The following is a 21945-nucleotide window of genomic DNA, read 5'->3' on the forward strand; positions in this document are numbered from 1 at the left end:
CAGCCCCCATGATCTGGAACCAGTTTCTGCTCCTGAACCAAAATCAGTTATAGTCATGTTCATGCAGCACTGTGTCTAGGCCAGCTAATTACTTCTGTCTCTTAGCAACACAAAGTCCATTAGACTAATTAGCTAAAAAGCATAGGCTCAGTGCCATAATGAAGCAGGTACAAAAGCTGGAGATGGAATTGGTATAAACTATTTCTAGTTGCTGAGGTCTGTGAAACATCTGGGGCTGAGTTCCAGACCTTGTTGCCTGAGAGCTGGTTGCTTTAGCCCATAGGATTGATATCCATACAGTTTGTGAGTGTATGTGAGACAGCTTACTTTTCCCCATGTCAGGTGTAGAAGGTTATAACCATGATTTTATGTGTTTCTAAGCCCCCTTAAGACTATGCAGGAGGATGAAAACCTGTTGAAAAGGGACACATTGAAAGGATTTTTTCCAAAGCAAAATCTGAACTCTTATATAGGCTCATGAGTATGAAATGAATAAGGATTCATAGCGGTTAAAGCTAAGTTTCCCATTTCCCAGGACTATAAAACCTGAATGTAAAAATGCTCAAACACCCACTGGCCTTATTCTTTGCCATTTTGGAACTTAGGACCTCAGTTGTTCTAATGTGGTGGCAGCAGGCTTTATCTGTGGAGGTGTGGGAGTTTCCTTCTATAGAAACTACCTATCCTTGCCCTTACTCGAGAATGCTGAAGATGAAGTGTTTTCCAAAGATGCATAAGTGAAGTCTTGTTCTTTTTCTGATCTCTGGCACACAGCACATACACAAATTTATTCTAAATAGCCTTGTGAATCACAGAGGAATGCATCCATGCATATCTGAGATGATGAAGATAAAATGACAAACTACAAAACTTCAGAAGTAGCCCTAACATGATCCTGGTTATCTACACACTTCACATATAAGGTTCTTGAACTCATCCTGCTGCTCTTAGGAGGTCACAATCTACCTTGGCCATCTAGACTTAATAATTGCACATTGTAATGGTTGGCTTAAAAACTCACTGTCCCCACCCCAGGCCACATGTGGACCAGAGGGATCCTCCCAGCTGGATCCAGACCCATATCTGATGATGGAGTGAGTGGCAGTAACAGTAGCTGCCACTGTATTCAGGGAACCATGGAGATTAACGTAGCCATTTTTTACTATGCTGTGGTCCAATCGTATCTCTAATTGGGCCCCCTATCCCAGGATCTGGTGGCAGGATCTGTCCCTGCTTGCTCCAGCTTTGAATCCAGGAGCTCTCCAAGGCCTGCAAACCGTATCTTCGACACCCCTTGCCTAGAAGACACGTGTGCCTTCTAGCCAGTCACCAGAAGGCAGTAGCTTGCAACCAAGGCAGTTGCTGAAGGCACTGGAAGATTGTTCTATGACTGAGTACCAAAAACATATGGTATAGGTCAACATTTTAGAAAAGGGCACTAAAGTAGATGTTTGAAAACTCCCCAAAGTGACCTGGCTCAGGACAGGAAAGCAGACAGTGATTAGAGACTAGGCAGGTTGTCAGCAAGCACTTCCAGTCCCAATCCACTCAGGAACTCAAGAAAGGCAGATATTCAGTGAAACACCCACACAGGTTGGCTTGTTGTCCCTGCTGCAGCATGTTCTAACAAATGCAGAAATCAGAGCTTAGTCATATCCAAGCTGACTAGAATTCTCAAGGTGGCATCATTTGCAAGGGGTAACTCTTGGCAGGAGTGATTAATTTCAGTGACAAAGTACATGCTATTGAAACTAGTATAGCAAATTGTAAGTAATCATTTTTCCTTTAGTTATCACTCTGGAAATACACATAGAAAATTATCATAATTCTTGTAGGCTTATATTTGGGAATACATGTGGTACTCTTCTTTTTTTCCTCTTGGCTGTTTATGCCTTTGGTTTTTGGTTTATGTCAGAACCTTAATATTGTTTTATTCTTTTTTATGCATAAAGTTTTGTCTTTTCGCTACATGACTCAGTGTTTGACAGTTTTTGTTGTAAGCAAATCAAATCAGGAGGCCAAGTGTTGAATAGTGGTTGGTGTTTCATGAAAATTACTGAAAACTGTTCTGGTTAGAAACAATTTGATTGATATACCATAGTTTCTTTTTTCTTCTTGTATTTGTTATCATTACTATGAACCTTTGTATAATGCAAGATCTTTGTTAAATGAGCTCATCTGTTTCCATTCATGGCAGCACAATAGTTTACTATGGAAATGATTATGATGTCATGATTAACAAAGAACTGTGAATTTGGCTGAGCAATGAGCAGGAACTGATGAACACCTAAAAAATGCAGATCCTGATTTTAGGCAATCTAAAGTGGAAAAAAAGAAAGACTGCAAATAATGCAGTGTAGGCAAGTTGAATTGTTTCAAAACAGTTAACAAATATGCTTAATTTTGTCTCCAGAGTTCCACTCATTACATACTCTATCACTGGCGATGCGTAGGGGATGCACATGGGTGCACGTGTACCCCCTGAGCATGGGGGTGCGCCCCCTATTTAAAGGTGCCACGACACTGTTCGTGGCACCTGAGGGCAGTCGCCGCTTGCCACCCCTGCTGTCAACACCGGTGGTGATGTCTGTGGGTGGTCAGTGATCGCCACTGCCGAAGCTGCCAGCAGTGTCTGTGGGTGGTTGCCAACCCCTGGTTGGCACTCACCACCCCCATCCTCTCTGCTGCCAGCAGCGCCGGCGGCATCTGCAGGAGGTCCCTGTTTAATGCCACTGTGCTCCCACCACTGCTGTGCCACCCCAGCTGCCAGGGACATACATCGTTCATGTACTCTGTGTACTTATTTATATGTGTATCATTGCATTTGAGGGTAGAACTATCCCAGGTGCTCTAAGTCAAGTGTACACATTATGATTGTACACTGAGGTTGCTGATTAGGCCCAAAATACTTGTTAAAGTCTTCTGAAAGTATTTAATCATCAGTTCCTTCATTGCAAATGGTAAACAAATATAACCAAGTATGTAATACAATAGAGAACTCTCAATTTAAATCTATTTGCTTTCAGTGCTCTTAAGCTTTGATAATTGTAGTATTGTGTGAGCTGCCAGTTAAAAATAAGTTAACTACATATTAGACGTAGCAAGCAAATTGAGAAAAGAGAAATTGTATTTTGAATCCACTGGGAGTGGCAGGGCTGGGCAGGGGAAGAGCAGTAGTGAAACCAATACAGAATAGGAAACTGAAGAGGAACCTATATTGTTGGAATAGACTCTGTGTTTTCTTTGAAGGGGGAATTGAATAAACTAAAAAGAATTGGTCATTTATTTAAATGACTGTGTTTTACTTTAGCTATACTCAGTTGATCCCTTTGTGGTTTAATTAGGTCACAGAGGTCATGAAAGTAAATACTGAGATTGCATGGGCATGTACATTTGTATAATGTGTATATATCCCTCTCCAACAGCTTATCCTATTTCCTGACATTTTGCATTACAAGTTCTTCAAAGGATGTCTTTGGAAGGCACATTATCTGTGCTTCTAGTATCCAAATAACCATAATACAAAAAGTGACACATTATGGGAATAGGTCCCTAAAACAACTATCCAGACAGTTAACATAGTTGTAAATGAGCTAAGCAAAGATGTGAACAGAAGCCTATGAAAACAGAACAGTGCACAAATACATGACTACTTGATGTTAATGATGAAGAGGATGACAGAAAATTAAAGACCCCTCAAAGACCTTTGCATGCATTTTGTTGGGATGGGACTGAAGTCTGGATTTCTATAGCTGTTATAGAGAGGCAATTAAATGAATAAATGATCTGACCACACCCTTTCTAACCAGCATCATTCATGTGCGCACACGCTTTTTATGTGAAAGTTACAGAGAATTTAATTTAAATGCTGCACCCAGATAAGAAATCATACAGAAGTCTCCATAGTCTAAGATTGATGCCTTTGGAGAACTCCTACATAGCACAATGAGGAAAAGATTTTAAATATGGTAAAATTCCCTAACCAACAGCCTAGTGGCTTCTTCAAGACTTCCTCTTGATTATAAGAGCTGCGTTTCTTCAATTATAGAAAAGAAGCAACACCATGCTGTTTAGTATGTGAGCAATCACAACTAATGCTGCACAGACATTTCAAGTACAAAGAACTAAATACTTGAGTCAATCTATGATTAACTGAGAAGGAAATACATATGGAAAAATGAATTGGGAAATGTTGAATAATGAATAAACATAGAGAAATAGATTTCTGCTTGAAAACGTTCCATGAACTGAGGAAGAGGTCACATACTTTGCTACATATTATTTGATCACCTCTTTGAAGGGCTTTTTACATTAATTTGAAACTAACAGGGATCAGAGGGTGAAAAGTTAATTATTGCATCAAAGGTAGGAGACTAGATAAATGATAGATTTATCATATTAAATTGATATGGTAACAGTGTACAGGTAGGGTGACGGACTGAAAGACTTGAATAGAAGAGGGACCAAATTAAAGCAAAAATGTTAAAGGAGAGATGTATCTAGTATATTTAATTTAAATTGTCCAATATAGTGTAATTGAGTAGATTAGGGGGAAGTCTGGTTACAGAGGTTTACTTGTTAGATGTTACAGTCTTAGCATTCCATGAAATCATGGCTGTAAGAAATGAAGGTGAAAAGTTTTAAAGCAATTGATGCTTTGAACTATGGTGAAATATTTTATGAATTTAACTCCTTGTGTAGTACATCTTCAGTATATACTCTCTGCTTGTTTTCTGCAAGCAATGCAATGAATACCTTTAAAATTATCATTAGACATTTAAAATGTAAGAGTAGACAAATCTAGAGATGTACAGGCCCAGACTGAATAAGGCAAAATATGTGAGAGAGAGAGACACTCCAGCATACTAAGTAAAAAGAAAAATATTTGATTGCTTTAATATTGTATTTCTAAACAAAGGTAGAGTAAGTAATCCCTGGAATATACGACTGATATAGATGGAATCCAGATTCCATTTCTAAGAAGAAAAACCTGCAGGCAATAACCTTACAAATAGGTTATCTGGCACTGAAACAGAAGATCTAATGACTAGGGACCTACTTAATTCACGGTTTCACAGATTTTGTGGAAACCACATCATTCAGGATTGTCCATAAAATCCACAAACTCAATGAAAAACGGCTTAATAAAAATAAAATGCTGGCTCCCCAGGGGGAGTCAGTGGTCCTTGCTGCCAGTCAGTGGTCCTTTGTGCACAAAGGGCAGTATACAAGATGGTGGCTTCCCCCTCATCCCTCCTTCCCCTGCTAGGGCCTCTCTACCAATGTGTAGGTGGGGTGGCACAAAGGGCAGCCAGGGCAGGGCCTCTCTTCCAATCAGTGCCATGGGGCATGGCCACTGCTAAATGCCCATGAAATCAGTTCTGCATGCCACAAACAGGATGTGAAAAATCCTTTTGGCCATGAAAAATCCTTTGTTTTGACGTGATTTAAGTAGGTCCCTTCTAATTACATCATTGCTTCTGAAGAAAGCCATAGTTTAGGCGTGTGAAAGAACAGTGCATTTCCCTCTTGATGCATTGGAAAAGTTACAATTAGTGTTAGTAAGAGATGAATATATACTTTTAAAAGAATTTGTGGCAGGGCACCTTTAGTGCCTGCCACTTTAAGGGCAGAAAACAGGTAGCAGCCAGGTGCCTAATAAAGGCAGCCATTTTGGACCCAGTGATATAAACTGGGCTGAAGTTTGCTGCAGAAGGAAGGAGGTAACATCAGACTTAGAGGCTTCTCTGGCCATAGTCAGGAGGTAAGGTCAGGGGCTATGGGGTGGAGGTGACCCCTTTGTCCTGAGTAAGACATAAAACTGCTGGGGAAGGGTGCTTTGGTGGGGTTCCCAGTGGCATGGGAGCATCCAAGAAATGCCAGGCCAGTTACCTCCCTGGTGAAAGGCGGATTGGGGTGCCTTATAATCTCAGCCCCACATCCCTGGTGGTGTTCTAATGAGCAGGGGGAGCCCAGGGCTCATTAAGGAACCCTGAAGCAGAGCTCAGGTTGGAGGAGGGACCTGGAGCCATGCCCTGGTGGCAGAGAAAGCCTGGAGGCAATGAGTAGTGAGACCCTGAGAGTGAGGGGCAACGATTAGAGCACCCCCAGGAGTGTGGGCAAGTGAGGAGGCCCAGTGGAGGCATAGTGGCATGGCGAGGGGCCAGGAGAGAAATAGGCCTATAGTTGTAGAATCCCTCGGTCAACGCTCAGGTGAGGGTAGCAGGAGAAACCCAACAGACTGCACTGGGGCTGACCGAGGCTAAGCCTGAAGTCAGGTGAGGCCGGGCAGGATGAGTGAGGGCAGGATGAAAGAGGCTAGGTAAGAGCCAGCAGACTAAGTGGGACCCTGGTGAGAGATGGGTGGTATATGAGTGGCCTTCTGGGGCTGTAGAAAAGAGCTACAACTGTGTGCCCAGTTTGCTCTGACCATAGGCCAGAGAAGTAACACCAGAGTAACATCTGTGAGGCTTGGGACCCATGGAGGGGAAGTTGGAGCAGGTATTAGGCCCTTGTCAGCAGGGTGAGTAATAGATCGCCTCCTACCTTAGTAACAACTCTCATATTTTTCCATCAAGGCATGGCAGAAAAGTGAAGTGGGCAGTTACCCCAGGAGCAGGGCGGCCAGTGGAGACCTGATGTGGAGGCTACCCTGTTACAGAATTAGATTGTTTAGTGCACTAAACATAGTATTTCAAATGAGAGCCTTTGCAATCCTTTACAAACTTTAAAAACGCTTGCAAAAAATCACTGTCTATGAAAAGGAGACCGTGCCCCATTGTGTGTACAAAGACATTCTGAAGCACAGTAGAACCAATTTAATTCCTCTGGACAGGACTAGGAAAGAGTATGGCTGAACTTTAAAAGGAAACATAAACCTTCTCTTCACTTTATGTACAGAGGATGGGCTTATGCCTTCTTGAGCAATGCATAGGGGTAAACAGGGGCACGTCAGAATAAAAAAGGAGGACAAGTGCCAGCTGCAAAATTGGGATTCAAAAGTTAAGAGCACCACTGCGCTATAGGGCCATGGACAGTACTTGTGCAATTCTGTGGACTGTGGAGATGCTTTCTTACCACTGCCTCTCTAGGTTGAACTTTCTCCTACCTTCTGAGGCTTAGGATGGAGGTGGAACTGGCCCATTACCCTCTTCTGATTCTAGTCTCATTTTAAGATTGTGAAACTGGAAAAGACCTTTTGCATCATCCAGTTCAGTACCTTGCTATTGAAAGTAATCTCCCCAAAGAATTCCTTCCATAAACCGGTCAAGCTTTCATAAACCAATAGGCTGGATTGTCATAGGTGTCATGTCTTTAACTGACAGTTTTGTTTAAATATGCAAAGTACTCCACTATCTCTTAGCTTAAAATTAATTAGTAAAGGGTCCAATCCTTAACTCTGCTTTTTATCTAACTTGAAACCCTCGCTATTTCTTGCTGTCGACTGATAAATCTTCCCTTCTTTGGATGGCATCACTGCTGGTTATATAGGCTGCTTTGCTTGATGATTCTTATGAATGTTTCTTTTTCTATCCATTCCATTAGTTATCACATTTCTGGTCCCACTTCCTTCCCTCTAGAAGAGGTGCAGAAAAGAGAGGAAGACAATGAGTTCCCTCTTGCTCTAAGATGCCAAAGAGGCTATAAGAACTTCCAACTCTTGTCCTCAGGCCATAAGGAAAAGTAGAAAGTTACAAGGATGCATGTCATGGTAAATGTTGCCATGTCTAACATTAAGGTCCCAAACCCACTGATTGTAATAATACTTTACGTACTCCTTTCCTTCATGTCCTTACATACCTCCCATATGTAGGTTTTACTGTCTGAATTTTAATTAATTTAGTCTCACTGCACACTAGTGGAAAACGTGTCAACTCTATTTTACAGATCATAGGACTGAACAAGCAGACTAAGCTGTTAAGTCTAAGGTCAGACTGGAATCTATGGCAAGGCCAGGAATAGTTTCCCTTATTTCCTGTACTTTAACCACAAAATCATCCTTCCTTTGTGTTACCATTTATTTAATGCACCCGGTGCTGGTTGGAAAAGTCTCCATTAATGAAACAGTTTTGATAGTCTACTCTTCTTCATGGTATTTATTGTAGGTTGAAACTGGAGATGTGGGAGATGTGTACAAGATTCGGGTCACCTGTGATGATTTGCCAGGCTTTGAGGGCTGGCATTTAAAGTCCTTTCACATGGACGAGCTACATACGAAACAAGAAGTGAACTTTGACTGTAGCTGTTGGCTGTCTCTTAACAGAGGAGACAAGGAGCTGGTGAAAGAATTCCCTGCAGTGAATGAGGACCAGAAACCTTTACCAGGTAAAAATAGCAAGAAGATATGAACAATGTGAACCATCCTTTGAAAAAGAATCAATGCAGCAATATCATAATTTATTACTTTCTCTGTATTAGTTATCTACAGCAGCTCCCCAGCAATTCTGTTCATATGTGCCCTGAAAAAATGCTGCACATTTTAAAACTTCTCTGAGTTTAATGACAAATTGGATTTAATATTTGTTAAATCTTGTGCATAAGTCCAAGTGTGCAAAATTGAGAAACATAATTACACTTAATAAATGATAAGGCACATAATTCAAGGCTATGGAAGTCATTTTTTGGTAGATTTAGTATTGAATTCTTTATTTTATCATAGATAGCTTGAGTTACTGAAGTGGATATCAGGAATAGTCCTTATCATGCAATAAAGTTGTCCTTTATTTCCAAGGGCATTTTTATAATGTGCTAAGGGCTGTATTATCAAAGGGCTTCCAAAAATGCACCTAGACAATGAATGCATATAAAACCCCATACTTGCTCATGAAAAGTGACAGTAAAACATGCAAGTGCTTTCTGGTCTAGGATAGTTTCTGAAAACTGAATGTTCTAATGCAATTTGCTGCTAAATATTTTAAATTGCTATTGATCCTAAAGGGGCACTACCCTGATTAATTGACATGTTATATGGGTAAATACAAACTAAATAGGAACATATGTTAAAAGCAATATTTGGAAATATTTTTACAGGTTTGTTCTGTTATATTAGGGCATCCATACATGTGGAGATGGCTTTTACTATATTAATAATCTCAGAAGAATGTCCAATCTGACAAGAGATTAGGCAGAAGGCAGGGTAGATCTGCACCATACTGACAGCTTCATCAGAGAATTGAAGTATAAAAGTATTATAAAGGCAGGAAATTTTGATGTTGACAATGAATCCATTTTGTGTGTGTGTGTGTGTATATACTAGCATACATGAAGATGCTATGCTGCATCTATCCCCTCTGCTCTAATTTACATAATTTCATGATAAGTTCTTCTTTGGCTGTTGCTGAATATTAAGACATTTTGCTTTTGACAGGAGAGACCTGAACTCTCTTGAGTTTTAAACCTCCAGGCTCTGGCTCTCACACAACAAAAAAGAACTGAGTAGAATGTTACCAGCTATGGGACCACAGGCTGGATCCAGACATGCAGGCATGCGTGGTCTGTGCCACCACAAATCTCTTTGCAGCACCACAAACTGCACAGGTTGCACATTAAACAATGCCTTGTGCTGCTAATTTGCAGCACTGGAGCAAAATTTGCTACCAGGATTTCCCAGTAGCAACCCCCCCCCCCCCCAAAAAAAAAACCAAAAACAAAACAAAACCTAAAACAAAACAAAACAAAATCCTGATAAAAAGTGGTGCAAAACATAGCAAAGTGCTGTGTGCCAGGACAAACATGGAGAAAGGGGAGCAGGCAGCCCTGGGCTGGCTGCTTATCCATCTCCTTGTGCTGCAGAGCCCCTGCAGTGAGGCACCCAGTGCCACAGCCAGCTGTTCTGCAGCTGGCTGTGGCTCAGTGTGCAATGAGGCAGGAGCTCCACACGTTGAGACATGTGGAGACAGAGGAGCAGTCAGCCCAGGGCTGCCTCCTTCCCTGTCTTGAGGTACCCTGCACCCCAGCCAGAGGGGGAGCAGCTGGCTGGGGCGCAGGGTGCCTCAGCGTGGGAGCTCCACAGCGCACAGAGGGCTGCCTGCTCCCCCATCTCCATGTGCCACTCCCCAGCTGGCTGGGGCACAGGGTGTCTCAGCATGGGGGCTTCCTGCCAGCTAGCCCCATGCTGAGGCACCTTAGGCCCCAGCCAGTGGCCCCCCCCCCCATTTCAAATGAAGCAGTGTGACAATGTGTCCCACTGCAGACTGGGTGAGCAGGGGCATGCACTGCAGCACAAAGTAGTGCCACTAATTTGTGCAGCTACTATTTGTGCTGCTGCAAACGCATGCCCTGGCTTGTGTAGATGCAGCCACATGGGCCCAATCTACCTATGAGTGGAGCTAATGGAAAGACTCCTATGATTTCAGTGGCAGGTTAAAGGGTTGGGGTGCTGTTTCTTTAATCGTTTTACAATATATTTTTAAATGGTGGTGTTTTTCTTTCAATCTTATGTTTTTAATTCAATCTGCTTTGTTTAAACACTACTATTTTCTCTTTTTTTATAGTCCATAAGTATGTTGTCTCTGTACACATTGGTGACCACTGGGGAGCAGAATCTTTTGCAAATGTTTATATCACTGTCTATGGTAAAAGAGGAGACACAGGTGTGAGGAAACTTCAAACATCTTTGGTAAAAGGAGAAAAATTTCAAAGGAGAAAGGTAAAAAGTACAATAATGTTAAGTTTTCTTGCATAGTATTTTTTTTCTGATTATCTTCTAATGCATTTTGACTGAAAATAGTCACCAGCTCTTGATTCATTCTGAGAACAAAATTTACTTTACAGATTTTCACAGCTGTTAAACAAAATTATTCTTTTCCACCTAGGTGCCTAGGTGTTCCACAGGTGATGATCGGGGTTTCATCTGTGTATGTAAAGGAGCTTATCAGTGTCAGAGTGCTTGTGATCACACCTCTCAACTTGTTATAGCCCAAATGTGGGTTCCAGTGTGAGACAGACCTAAAATTAATGACAGAAAAATTACTTATGCAGGAAACTCAACAGCGGAAATGCATTGCTTTAATCTAAATAGTTGTTTCTATACCCCCTGTTTCTTTATTTCTGATATTAATAATTGTCAACAACAAAAGATATTTTACTTAAAGCAGAAAATGCCTTTGAAAAATTTAAACGTGGAGAGTGAATAATAAAGACTGCTTTTTCAGCTTCTGTGCTTGAGATTCTTCCAAGGGAAGTTTACTGAAAGTTTGGTTACGAACAGTGATTGCCTATTTTACTTTCTTCATTCTTAAAGAAGTAAAGTGTCTCATTTGTGCAAAGTGGTTTCATTTAACAATTACATCAACATTGAAAAGAATGAAACTAGCACTTAATTATTTTAGAAAATGCTTTTTTTTTAAATTTCCAGATCTGTCCATCATCCTTTTATTATTGGTTATTTGCAAAGCCCAAACAGCACTATGCCATGTTTAGATTCAAGCACAGATTTTTCTAAATAACATGTAACTGAGAGAGAGCTGCTAAATTCTGCTTGCAATCTGACTGTCCAGTATTAAATGTTTAAACAGTAGATAGATATTTTTATTTCCCTAAAGCATTTTTAACATCACCAAAGATAAATTGCTTTGCATTTTTAAAATAGAATTTAAATAGCATTGAAGGTATGAGGCACTGTGGTAACCCCATAGGAGTGCTTCACAGAATTATTTGTTAATATGCCCTTTTAATGTGCCTTTTATTTATTAAGTAATTATATTTATTAAGATCTTCAAATGCATAACAAAAGTAGGCTGTTAATTATTACCGGAGGCTCCACTCACTTGTAGAAACTCCACTCACTTATAGCTTAAATCAGTGTTTGAGAGGCTGCAAACTTTTTATAGTGCTAATCCAAACTCATAGGCCATTGCTCAGCACCCTGAGGGCCTTTTGACTTTGTTTAGGCCAGTGGCCCCATCCTTTTTGGCGGACATATCACAAATTTGCCCCATACCCTCTGAGTGCTGCACTTGATCCCCTTCCGCTGTCTGATCTGCTGCTTAACTTTCTGCTCTTTCCCCCAACTCCTTCTCATGCTCCCGTTCCAATCTGCTACTCTGCTTTCTGCTTCCTGCCCTGTGCGCTTCCTAGCCAATCTGATGATATGCTTGCCACACACTAAGGCTGCCCATGCTGCAGGTTGACCACTCTGGGCTTAGGCAGTGCATAAACTGGTAAGAGCCCTAAAAAATGAGCAGGACTGTAGTCTGGCATTGAATCATCATGTACCCATCTCCTCACTATCCACGTTTTCTTAATCTTTTTCTCTGTTCTTTACTTCCCTTCTTTACTCATCTCCATCATCTCTGCATTATTCTCTGTTCTCTTCCATTTCCCCTTTCTGCTCCCTATTCTCCTTTTTAGCTGTTCATGCATCTCTTAGGCTACATGTAAACTGGTTTCAGTGATCAAAAACTGGTTTAAACCTGTAACAGAACAGATGTTCAGTGCACATAAACTGGTTTGAAAATGGCTGAAACTAGTTTGAGATAAACCTGGTTGAATGTAGTATTGGACTTAACTAATTTGGCTCAAACTGGTTTATGCAATGTCTGTCCCAACCCCCTGCAGGTTTAAGCTAAATCAGAGTCCCCCAGCATCCTGGCATGCTCTCTGGACTGGGTGGTGCTCTCTGCTCCACAGCAGGGATAGCTTCTCCCCTCTGCTTCCTGGCTGCAGCTCTGGAAGAGACTTGCAGGTGCAGCAATGTCTGCCTGGTTTCTTCCTACTATCCCCCTGCTTTTCCCCTTCCCATCACTACTCTTTGCTAAGCAGGGATCCCTCATCCCCTCTGCCTTACACAGACACCTCAGCCTTAGCTAGTAGACCACGTGCTGGCTACGGTCTGTGCTGTGGCAGACCGCAGTGTTGGCACAGGGCTTTTTGGAGCTAATCAAAGCTCAGCTGGTAATGTCCCCCCATTCCTTCTTTGTTTAAGAAGAGTTTAATGAGAGAGGCTGTTTGTTTTCTGATGGGGTGATAAATACTGATAACAGAGCTGATAAATGCTCTGTTATCATTCAAAGAGGGGGGGAGGGGGTGGGGACCCTGTCCTAATCATGCCAGGGTCTGGTCACGCCCTCCTCAGCTCAGTTTTGTGCAAGAGAAGGGAGAACTTCTCTAGCACCCCCAGCTTCCACCCTGAGCCAATGCAGGCATGTGCCTGAATTTCTGGGATGTCTGTACAGTTACAAAGTGATTCAGCCTAGCCAGGTTATATTAACCTGCAAAGATTGAATCAATTCAGGCTCAGGCTTTTTGAGCGTCTGTCCCTAGCCTTAGTCTATACTCCCCTCTTCCACTTGCTCTTTTTTAATCTTTTTTTCCCTACCTGCTTCTCATTTTACAAGACAAAACAAGACAAAACATTTTATACAAGACAAAAGACAAGATTCTCTGTTTACTCAGAGCGAATTCAGGAATTTAGCAAGCTGGGCTATTAATAAACATAATTTGTCCAGACCTTCATTTGGGATCGTATTAATGCATGTTTGTATAGTAAATCCTGGAAATCAGGTGTTTTCTGTGACTTCATCATAACTAACATATACCTTTAGTACGCAGAAGGCTGAGGAGAGTGTGTTTTTTAACATAATTTGGAATGACTAATGTTCCAAATGGGCCAAAGATCAAATAAGCTTGCGGTCATTCTTAAGAATAGGCCTGAGCTGCAGTGCCTAGAAATCCAACCAGGATCAGAACTTTGTTACAGACAGAAAGGAGATTTTGTTTTAAACCTCTACAGGTATAAACTATGAAAAGCTCAATTCGTGTTCTAGATGCAGGTCCAAGTTTCCCCTGAAGTTTAGCCAGATCCAGGGCCAGGCTTTTGGTTAAAGCTCCTCTGTATTTAGTGCATTTTGCATGTTGTACCTGTTCTTTAAACAGGAAGCACTCTATTCTTGTTGCTTTACTGTTTTTTTTTTTCTTTGTAGGTGGATTCATTTTTAGTCGAGGCTGTTTCTCTGAGTGATTTGCAAAAGGTAGTTCTAGGACATGATGGAGAAGGTTATGGGGCTGGTATGTACCTTAAGATGATAACAATCCAGGAATCACAGGACTCTGAAGAAGAATGGATCTTCCCATGTTGGAATTGGCTTGATACTCACCTAGGAATATGCAACAATGTTTGTGAGATTAGAGCAATTGGTAGGTTCTTTTGCAACAGAACTGAAGTTGCTGCACCTTGCTTTATTTATATTTGAATTTGGCTATAGATCTCTAACTTTGGCACATTGCCATTAATGACTGAATGAGGGGATTAGGATGTGAGAAGTGCATCTCATGGGGATAAGTGTCTATGGGTGCCTAGACACATGCTCAGGAGTGGGGAGGGGCCATTTTAATTGGAGAATTTCCCTGACAGCCGCTTTAATTAATACAGCTCACCATCATGTGTATTAAGTCTCCCACATCTTAAAATGGCCATGGTGCACATTTAGCTCATTTAGTTAAAGTACCCCATGGCCATTTTAAAATGTGTGGCGGGGCGGGGAGCAGGCACTTAATACACATGACAGTAAGGCGGTGCTGGAGCATTCTAATTAGAATATGGAACAGACTTGATTAATCGAGTTTGCTTTGATGCATCCTAATTAGAATATGAACCAGCATGTCTATAGGCAGCCTGTGATTTTTAGTTTTCTGCTCCATTAGAAGCTGGTTACAAATCCAGAGGAAAGTCCTTATGTGCAAGCATCAGTTCTCACCACAAAGCTGTTCTACAGTTCAGAGGAACTTAGTCTCTGTTCAGTTGCTGCCTATTGTTGCAGAAATATTCCAAGTTAAAACCAGGGTGCATTTGACAAAAAGGCATTGGGAAGTGTCAACTGCATCATCTATGGGCAGTCCTTCACCTTTCACTTCCAAAAAGTATAATATTAATTCAACCATTTAAAAATAAAATGAAAAAAATTGTGAGCACACCTTCTATCCCATAAAAATCATTCTAAACAAATAATTGCACTCATGTAAATGTACCTTACAAGTAAGATCTGAAAGTTAAAAGCTGACTCTTAGAAATGGGTCTGTGACAAAAATATATACATTTCCCTTAGTTGTTTTATTCATCATATGAATTATTTGCACAGGACTGTTTAAGTAGATTGCAAAAGTAAAGGGACAAAAAGCGCAGTTTGTCCTAAATTTACTCAAGGGTATTTTAACATTCCTTTATGAAGAACTGTCTGTGTCTCTCAAACATGCTTCACTATATCACAAGTTCACCTGTCAATATTATACTGTTTATTCTTTGATACGGTCCACTAATAAAGGGATTGCATTAATGCTATGTATTTTGTACCAGGTATCACTATCATTGGAAATGTTGCCTTTTTGAAATGTATAATCGGTTTTTAGTGACATGCATCATTTCTGAAAGAACAGTTAATTAGAGTTATGAAGGAAGCTGTATATTCTTTAAAAATTTACTTCTGAAAAGAATGGTAAAAACAACTTTTATCAAGAAAATATCTATGAGTCTAAAGTTTAAAATGTGAAAGAACATTAAGGCAATTACATTCTTGGAAACAAAAATGCAATAAAGGTATTGTGTTATTCTTAGTTAACTGTTGCCATAGATACAAAATAACCTGCAAATATAGCTTTGTTTGTATACTGTGAAACCTATGGTCCTAGCATGCTATGTCTTTCTCTCATGCTGTTTTCTTTCTGATTTCTCTTTGATTATTTTTAAAGGTAAAAGATTGATTTCTAGTTCTAAACTGCCTCAAACCAACATGCAGTCCTCAGGTCTGTGGATAATGGACATCGTTGGATCTGATTTGAACATTGAAATGGATCCAATATGTCTTTCTTTCATCTTTTATGGAGACCTAAATCACAGAGAGCTGGCACTTCAGATTACAGGAAAAGAAACCCAAATCAAAGTAGTTCAAACTTCCTCTTTTAACAGAAAACCTCTAAGAACTGTGTAATCTTAATTCCTATAGAAATATTTTATTTTAACTAATTTGCATTGTGATATCCAGATCTTTTTGAGAGACTTGGAACACTTTTTCATTTGTCTGGAAGGTTTTTACATGCATATTGGTGGTAAACAAATCCTTTGAGTTTCAAGGGTAGTGTGTTTGATCTGCTGATCTATGTGATTGTGCATGCCAGGCTATAGACACAGATTCCTGTGTTTGTATAATAAATCCTGGAAAACAGATCATGTTGGGGGACTTCAGAGAACATGATTCTTCATAACTCATAATCCATAGTAAATAAAGTCAGGGGTAGCAACAGATTTCTGGAGATCAAAAGATTTGATAAAGAGCCTTTTGTTACTTTGTTCATCCTGTACCTCATCATTTATTAAGCTGTGTCTGCAAACTTCCTGCCAGGCAACAATGTCTTAAATGTTTTGTGTTGCCTTGTGCTACTGTCTTCTGAACCAGAGGCAGTGTAGCCATGTCTGTGTAATGCAACATGGTGCTAATTAGCACAGGGTACAAGCTAATTGTCATTGTTACTCAGAAGTGCTAACTAACCTACCTGAAGTGCCATGTGAGCACAGCTACCCTGCTTCTGGTTCAGAAAGCAGTCTGCCAAAAATAACGTAGTTTGAAAGCATTGCTGCCTGGTAAGCGTAGACATGCCTAATTCTTCCTTCCAGCAATCTAATTCCCTCCTTCTTTCATTCTTTGTTCACAGCTAGTCCAGCCTCTTGCTTAATGCCCCTGTCTCTAGTCCTTCATTTTTTCTTTTTCTTTTCCTCAATTTATTTTCTTCCCATCACTGCCCTCCATTTTCCTTCTATCATCCAGCTGCTTCACTTTTATATTCTGTCTGTCACCTTTCCTTCTTCACAGCAAGTTAAATGCCAACAAACATTTGAGACCCATATATATCCAGTAGTGATCCTACTACTTATCCTACATGCACCCTTCCTTTTTTGGAATTATAACTCCTTCCTGGTGTTGGTGCTGTTGGCTCTGGATTTAGGACCCAGAGGCCTTGTTCTGGGGGTCAGGGAATCTGAGGACCCACCCTCAGACCGACCACAACCTTGACATTCAATAATAGGCAAATTTATTAATACAGAATGTTAACAGAAAAGAAAAAATACATACAATCAAGCAATTCTATATATCTACCAAATTCTAGGGCTGTCATCAGAGTCAAAGTACATCTGGCCAGGACACAGTCTTCACTCTGAGGCTGTCTCTTAGGTGTCAGATGTCAACATATTGGCAGTCTGAAGGTAGGATGCTGAGGCTCAAACCCCTCCCCCTTCAGTGGGGTGCATGAGATGGGCTGCTGGCATGCCCTCTGTCCAGGGTAGTCTTGGGGACTCTTCCCAGGGAACAGGGATAGGAATGGAGAGGGAGGGAGAGATGAGACAAAGGGAGGGACCCTTTGTTACTCTCAAATCTCTGCTTTTGTAGTCTCATTCCCTCTTGATGAGTCTTGATCCGTGACTGTCTCTGGTTGGTTGTCTCTGTGTGGTCACACATCCATGTAGCCTTCTGGGCCTTCTCCTAATTTGGTCTGTTCCCCCAAAACTGGATCTGAGCCCCCACCGAGACCTTGTTAGCTGGTGCCACTTATCTCATGTTATGTAACAGTATGGTATATGCTCCCAGTTCCAAGGTTGTTTCCTCGACTATTTGTCTGTGTTGCATTAGACAGCCTGTCTGCCTTGAAGGCTATATGGAACTCTATATGCAAGACCCAAGCTCTTTAGAAATCAATTGCCCCCAGCTGCCCATCCTGAATCATTTTATATATATATAATGATTGTATATAATGGGGGGAATTGGCTTATATCTATATCTATATCTATATCTATATAGATATAAGCCAATTCCCCCCAAACAAGTCTTTAAATACCATTTATAAGTCAACAGGTGCAGTCCCTAGGCCTGTAACACTTTTTGACACCGCTCTCTGTTCTGCACATACTACAGTTGCAGCAGGGAAAGGAAAAATAATTAAAATTAGCACTGAACAAGCAGATTTAGACTTGTAGTTCCTCCTAACAGCTGTGAAGGAGAGAGAGGAGCATTCACTAGTGTCACAATCCAGAGAGTAACAAAGATTTAATTTAAAAAGAGCCAGATTTTTCTTTCTTGTCTGTAGCCTTTTAATATACCCGAGTGGTAGGATTTTTCTTTTCTGTTTTTTATGTGCGTGTGTATTTTATTTTTGTTTTTTGCACCCAAGCTGCCTACCTCTATAACCATGTTTGAGGGAATATTTACATTTTATTCTGCAGAAGGCAGATTCAAGTGAATATTACTCATAGAGCCCTTGAACATATCACTTAGATCAAATTGCATCTGTACAGTATGACAAGTTGAAGTACCTTTCTGATGGCTTATCAACCAGGGAATAAATGCTGCTAAGCTGGTGGTCTACCAACAGGTGCCTTTGATATTCAGAAATATTTAGCTTGTTGAAGTGATGAGCGTGTTTGTCATTTTTTGTTCAGAATACATGAAGGAATAATCAAATTCCATTTTGCTTCGAGTTAGCTGAAATAATAGAAGCTGTGGGACGAGACTGTAGTTCTCATGGAAAAATAAGAGGAGTTTTCATGAAACAAATTACAAATTCATATATTAGAGCAGTGATTCCCAGCCTTTTTAGACTCAAGACACCCCTCAGAAAAATAGCAGTTCTTAGCTTTCGTTCATTTTTTGACTACAGAAAGATTAAAACCTCCCTCCTCCCCCCCGCCTCCCAAGTTCTTATCTTGCAGAGAACTCAGGAAGACCAACAGGTCAGAATGGTTTTTGACACTGTGGGTTCCTGTTTGAAATCTTTGGTTTTATCTTGTGAATCATGTGTAGGTGTTTGCATACTTAACAGTGCTAACACTGGCACCCCATGGCACTGGCTGAAAATCACTGGATTAGAACATTGATTAGTGGAGCTGCACATGTCAAAAGCATTCAAGACTAGAAAACTTGAGAAGCACTAGTGACAATGAGTCTGGCAGGAATCCAGAAAAAGGAGAACTATTTCAGGGCACAGGATTGGTTAGAAAGCAGACTTGAATTTGTGAGCAAAAAGTTACCTCCTGCTGTGCTCAAGTAACACGGTTTGTGTACATCCTTTGTGAAGAAACATGATTGCAGTGAAGAAATATTCAACTATTATTCACTAGCAAAAACAATCCAGCTTGACCCCAAACAGTGATCAGTTCCTTGGCCAAGGGTCAACAATATATTCTGAATACAAAGGTTGCACCTAGCACCACATTGAAGGAGCTGCCCTTTATGTGGAGGAGGGATCTAATTTGGGTAACATAGTAAATCAGTGGTTCTTAAACTGTGATAAGTGGCTATTTGCAGAGAGTAATGGTCAACTAACATATGATACTCTTCTTGGCTGTCCCCTTTCTCCCAAGTGCTTCTACCAGCAACAGCAGAGCTGTGACACCTATATAAAGAAGATGGAAAAAAGGAGGGGCAAGTTTGGCTGTCTTCCCTAGGGCCTTCTGCTACATAAAAACAGATACAAAGCAGTAGTAGGTAGCACAAAGTAGTCAGGAAACATGTTTGGGAAACATGCCTAGCTGGGCTGATTGTGCAAGAAGGGAGGCAGAGAGAGAATGTGAAGGAAATAGATGAAAAGCAGATATTTAAAAGAGAAATGAAATGGTCCCTGCCTAGCCCCGAAGGAAAAATAATTAATTCCTTAAATACAGTTAAGAAATCATGACCTCTTCCCTATATTACTTAGCTGCATAATGTTATGTGTAACTGGGATGCTATGCAATCACCAATAGAAACAGAAGTGATCTGCTCCAACATGAATGCAAGGGGAACTCACCGAAGGACAATCTGTTTCAAACTGTGATGCAGACTGTGGCAAAAGTCTGAGTGTATTAATACATTGCCTTCACTCTGTATTCTCCTTAAAACTTAAGTTATTTTACCTAACATTTACAATTACCAGCAACATTTGTTTGTGTTGTACAATGGAGGAAACATTTTTTTGCACAGTTAAGGGTTTACAATTTGGACTTTTATACAATGAAAAGCTAAATGATTTTTCTGTTATCAGGTTTGAGATGAACTGATTGGTGTGTTTCTGATCAATAACATGTTTGCAAGTAGTGCACAGCATCACTGGGTATTGCTGGGTCTAATTTTGTTCTGTATACAATTTTCCCCAGTGACCCTCATGAAAAAGTCACCAATTCTCTGTTAATCAATCCTCTAGAGAGTCTTTTAGCTCATTCAGTTAGCATATCAATTTTGTATTGTGTAAAAGAGAAAAGGTAACAATTATAAAACTGCCATGATCTTTATTTCTTATGTGCATCTGGCAACAAATTAGACCTGGGACTGCTAGAATAATGATGTATTTGACTTCTCTTTTCCTCACATAGGATGAACTAGCAGGCATTGGCTCAGTCTACAAGGTTCGAGTAACTGTTCCACAAGCCAAGTTAAATCAACCTTGGCACTTAGACTTACTGCATATGAAGCACACAGGCACTGACCAGGAGATGTGGTTAGCCTTTGACTACTGGTTCAAGCCTAATGAAGACAGTTGTGTAGAACTGCCAGCTCTCTACGCAGATCAAGATCCTTTGCCTGGTAATCTAAGCCATTTTTTATTCACTGAGATGCAGGCACGTTGAATATATGAGTTGTTCTTATGTTGACTGCAGTATATGTTATGTGCAGTTTTCCAAGAATGTCTTAAGAACGTAATCTCAAAGGTGTAGATGTAGATGTTTAGGGATAGCAAAAGCAGGATGCTTGCCTGTGCATCCATTCCAACCTTTTGAGACTGGGGCGGGGAGGACCTCTGATGGTAATATTTTTTCCTCTAGAATGGAAATCAGCTCACTTAAGTCAATCCTCTAGCAAACTTTACAACCATTGATACTGAATCAAATATGCCTCATTCATTGAAGTTTTTAGTTTCTTTCATATTTTGTCAGTTGACAACAGTGAGTTGCATTATTAAAATTGTAGGTTTATTGATCTGAAGAATATAGCAGGTCTTGGAGGAAACAACTGCATAAACTCAGATCCAGGGCAGACACAAAATAGCTGTTAGAGGTGTTATGTACTATTCAGTTTTACAATAATCTTTCTATTAAAATAGAAACATTATATATGATCAAATAACTTATTCAGTTGATTATGAATGGTAAAATCACAAAGTCTGTCTATACGTGTGCTTTGGGGTCAGGTGGTGTGTTTTAGTTAGATTGTGTGGCAGGGCACTGTTGGTGCCTGCCACTTCAAGGGCTGGAGCAGGCAGCAGCCAGCTGCTTGAGTATGGTGGCCATTTTGAGACCCAGGATATATATAGGGTGAAGCAGCAGTTTGCTGCTGGTAGCTGTGAGAGACATCAGCTGGCAAACATGAGGCTCAGGAACAGCTTGGAGGTTTATGGACTGGGGCTATGGGGATGGAGGAGGCTCCTGGTCCTGGGCATGACCTAAAACTGCACCCTGCCAGGGATGGGTGGCCTGGTGGGGCTGTTTGTGGTGGGACAGCCCCCAGGAAATGCCAGGCCAGTTACCACCCCGATGAAAGGTGGGTCAGGGCACCTTAATAGCCCCAGCCCCTACAACTGGGTGGGTAACCCTGTAGTAAGGCCCAAGAAGGCAGACCCATGTAAAAGAGTGTGGGCTAGTTGCTCAGAAGCCTGACTTGAGGCACCCTTGAGTGGTTAATGCTGAGGCCAGGACCAGGAGGGTCCAAAGGGTCAGGGGCCTACCGTGAGGGACACTCAGAACTGAGGGCCTGGGGTTCCAACTGTCCTTGGAGGTGAAGCCAGAACCTGTGTGGCCAAAGGTCCCTGGGGGCCACACCCAAGAGGGGGAAGAGTGTAGGGTGCTAGGTAGGCCAGAATGAGGGTGAAGTAGGTCGCCTGATTAGGAGGTATCTAGTTTGGGTCCAGACTGCAGGGTTATGGGGCCCAGTGTGGGGCCAGAGACGTTAAGAACTTAGATGCCATCTGTGAGGCATGGGCTGCAGTGTA

The 21945-nt window shown here is 41.1% G+C and overlaps 1 protein-coding gene across 1 annotated transcript in view; it reads left to right on the forward strand.

Moving 5' to 3' along the window:
- RP1 (RP1, axonemal microtubule associated) overlaps nt 1-21945 on the forward strand; it is a 306042-nt gene that overhangs the window by 180455 nt on the left and 103642 nt on the right. Inside the window, exons 33-37 of the mRNA XM_025204493.1 lie at nt 8106-8325; nt 10494-10648; nt 13923-14136; nt 15685-15875; nt 20333-20543. Coding sequence (XP_025060278.1) covers nt 8106-8325; nt 10494-10648; nt 13923-14136; nt 15685-15875; nt 20333-20543 — 991 coding nt within the window. The remainder of the gene's footprint in view (nt 1-8105; nt 8326-10493; nt 10649-13922; nt 14137-15684; nt 15876-20332; nt 20544-21945) is intronic.

This window comes from Alligator sinensis, unplaced genomic scaffold (genome assembly GCF_000455745.1).
Source record: "Alligator sinensis unplaced genomic scaffold, ASM45574v1 scaffold612_2, whole genome shotgun sequence".
In the NCBI taxonomy this organism is placed as follows: Eukaryota; Metazoa; Chordata; order Crocodylia; family Alligatoridae; genus Alligator; species Alligator sinensis.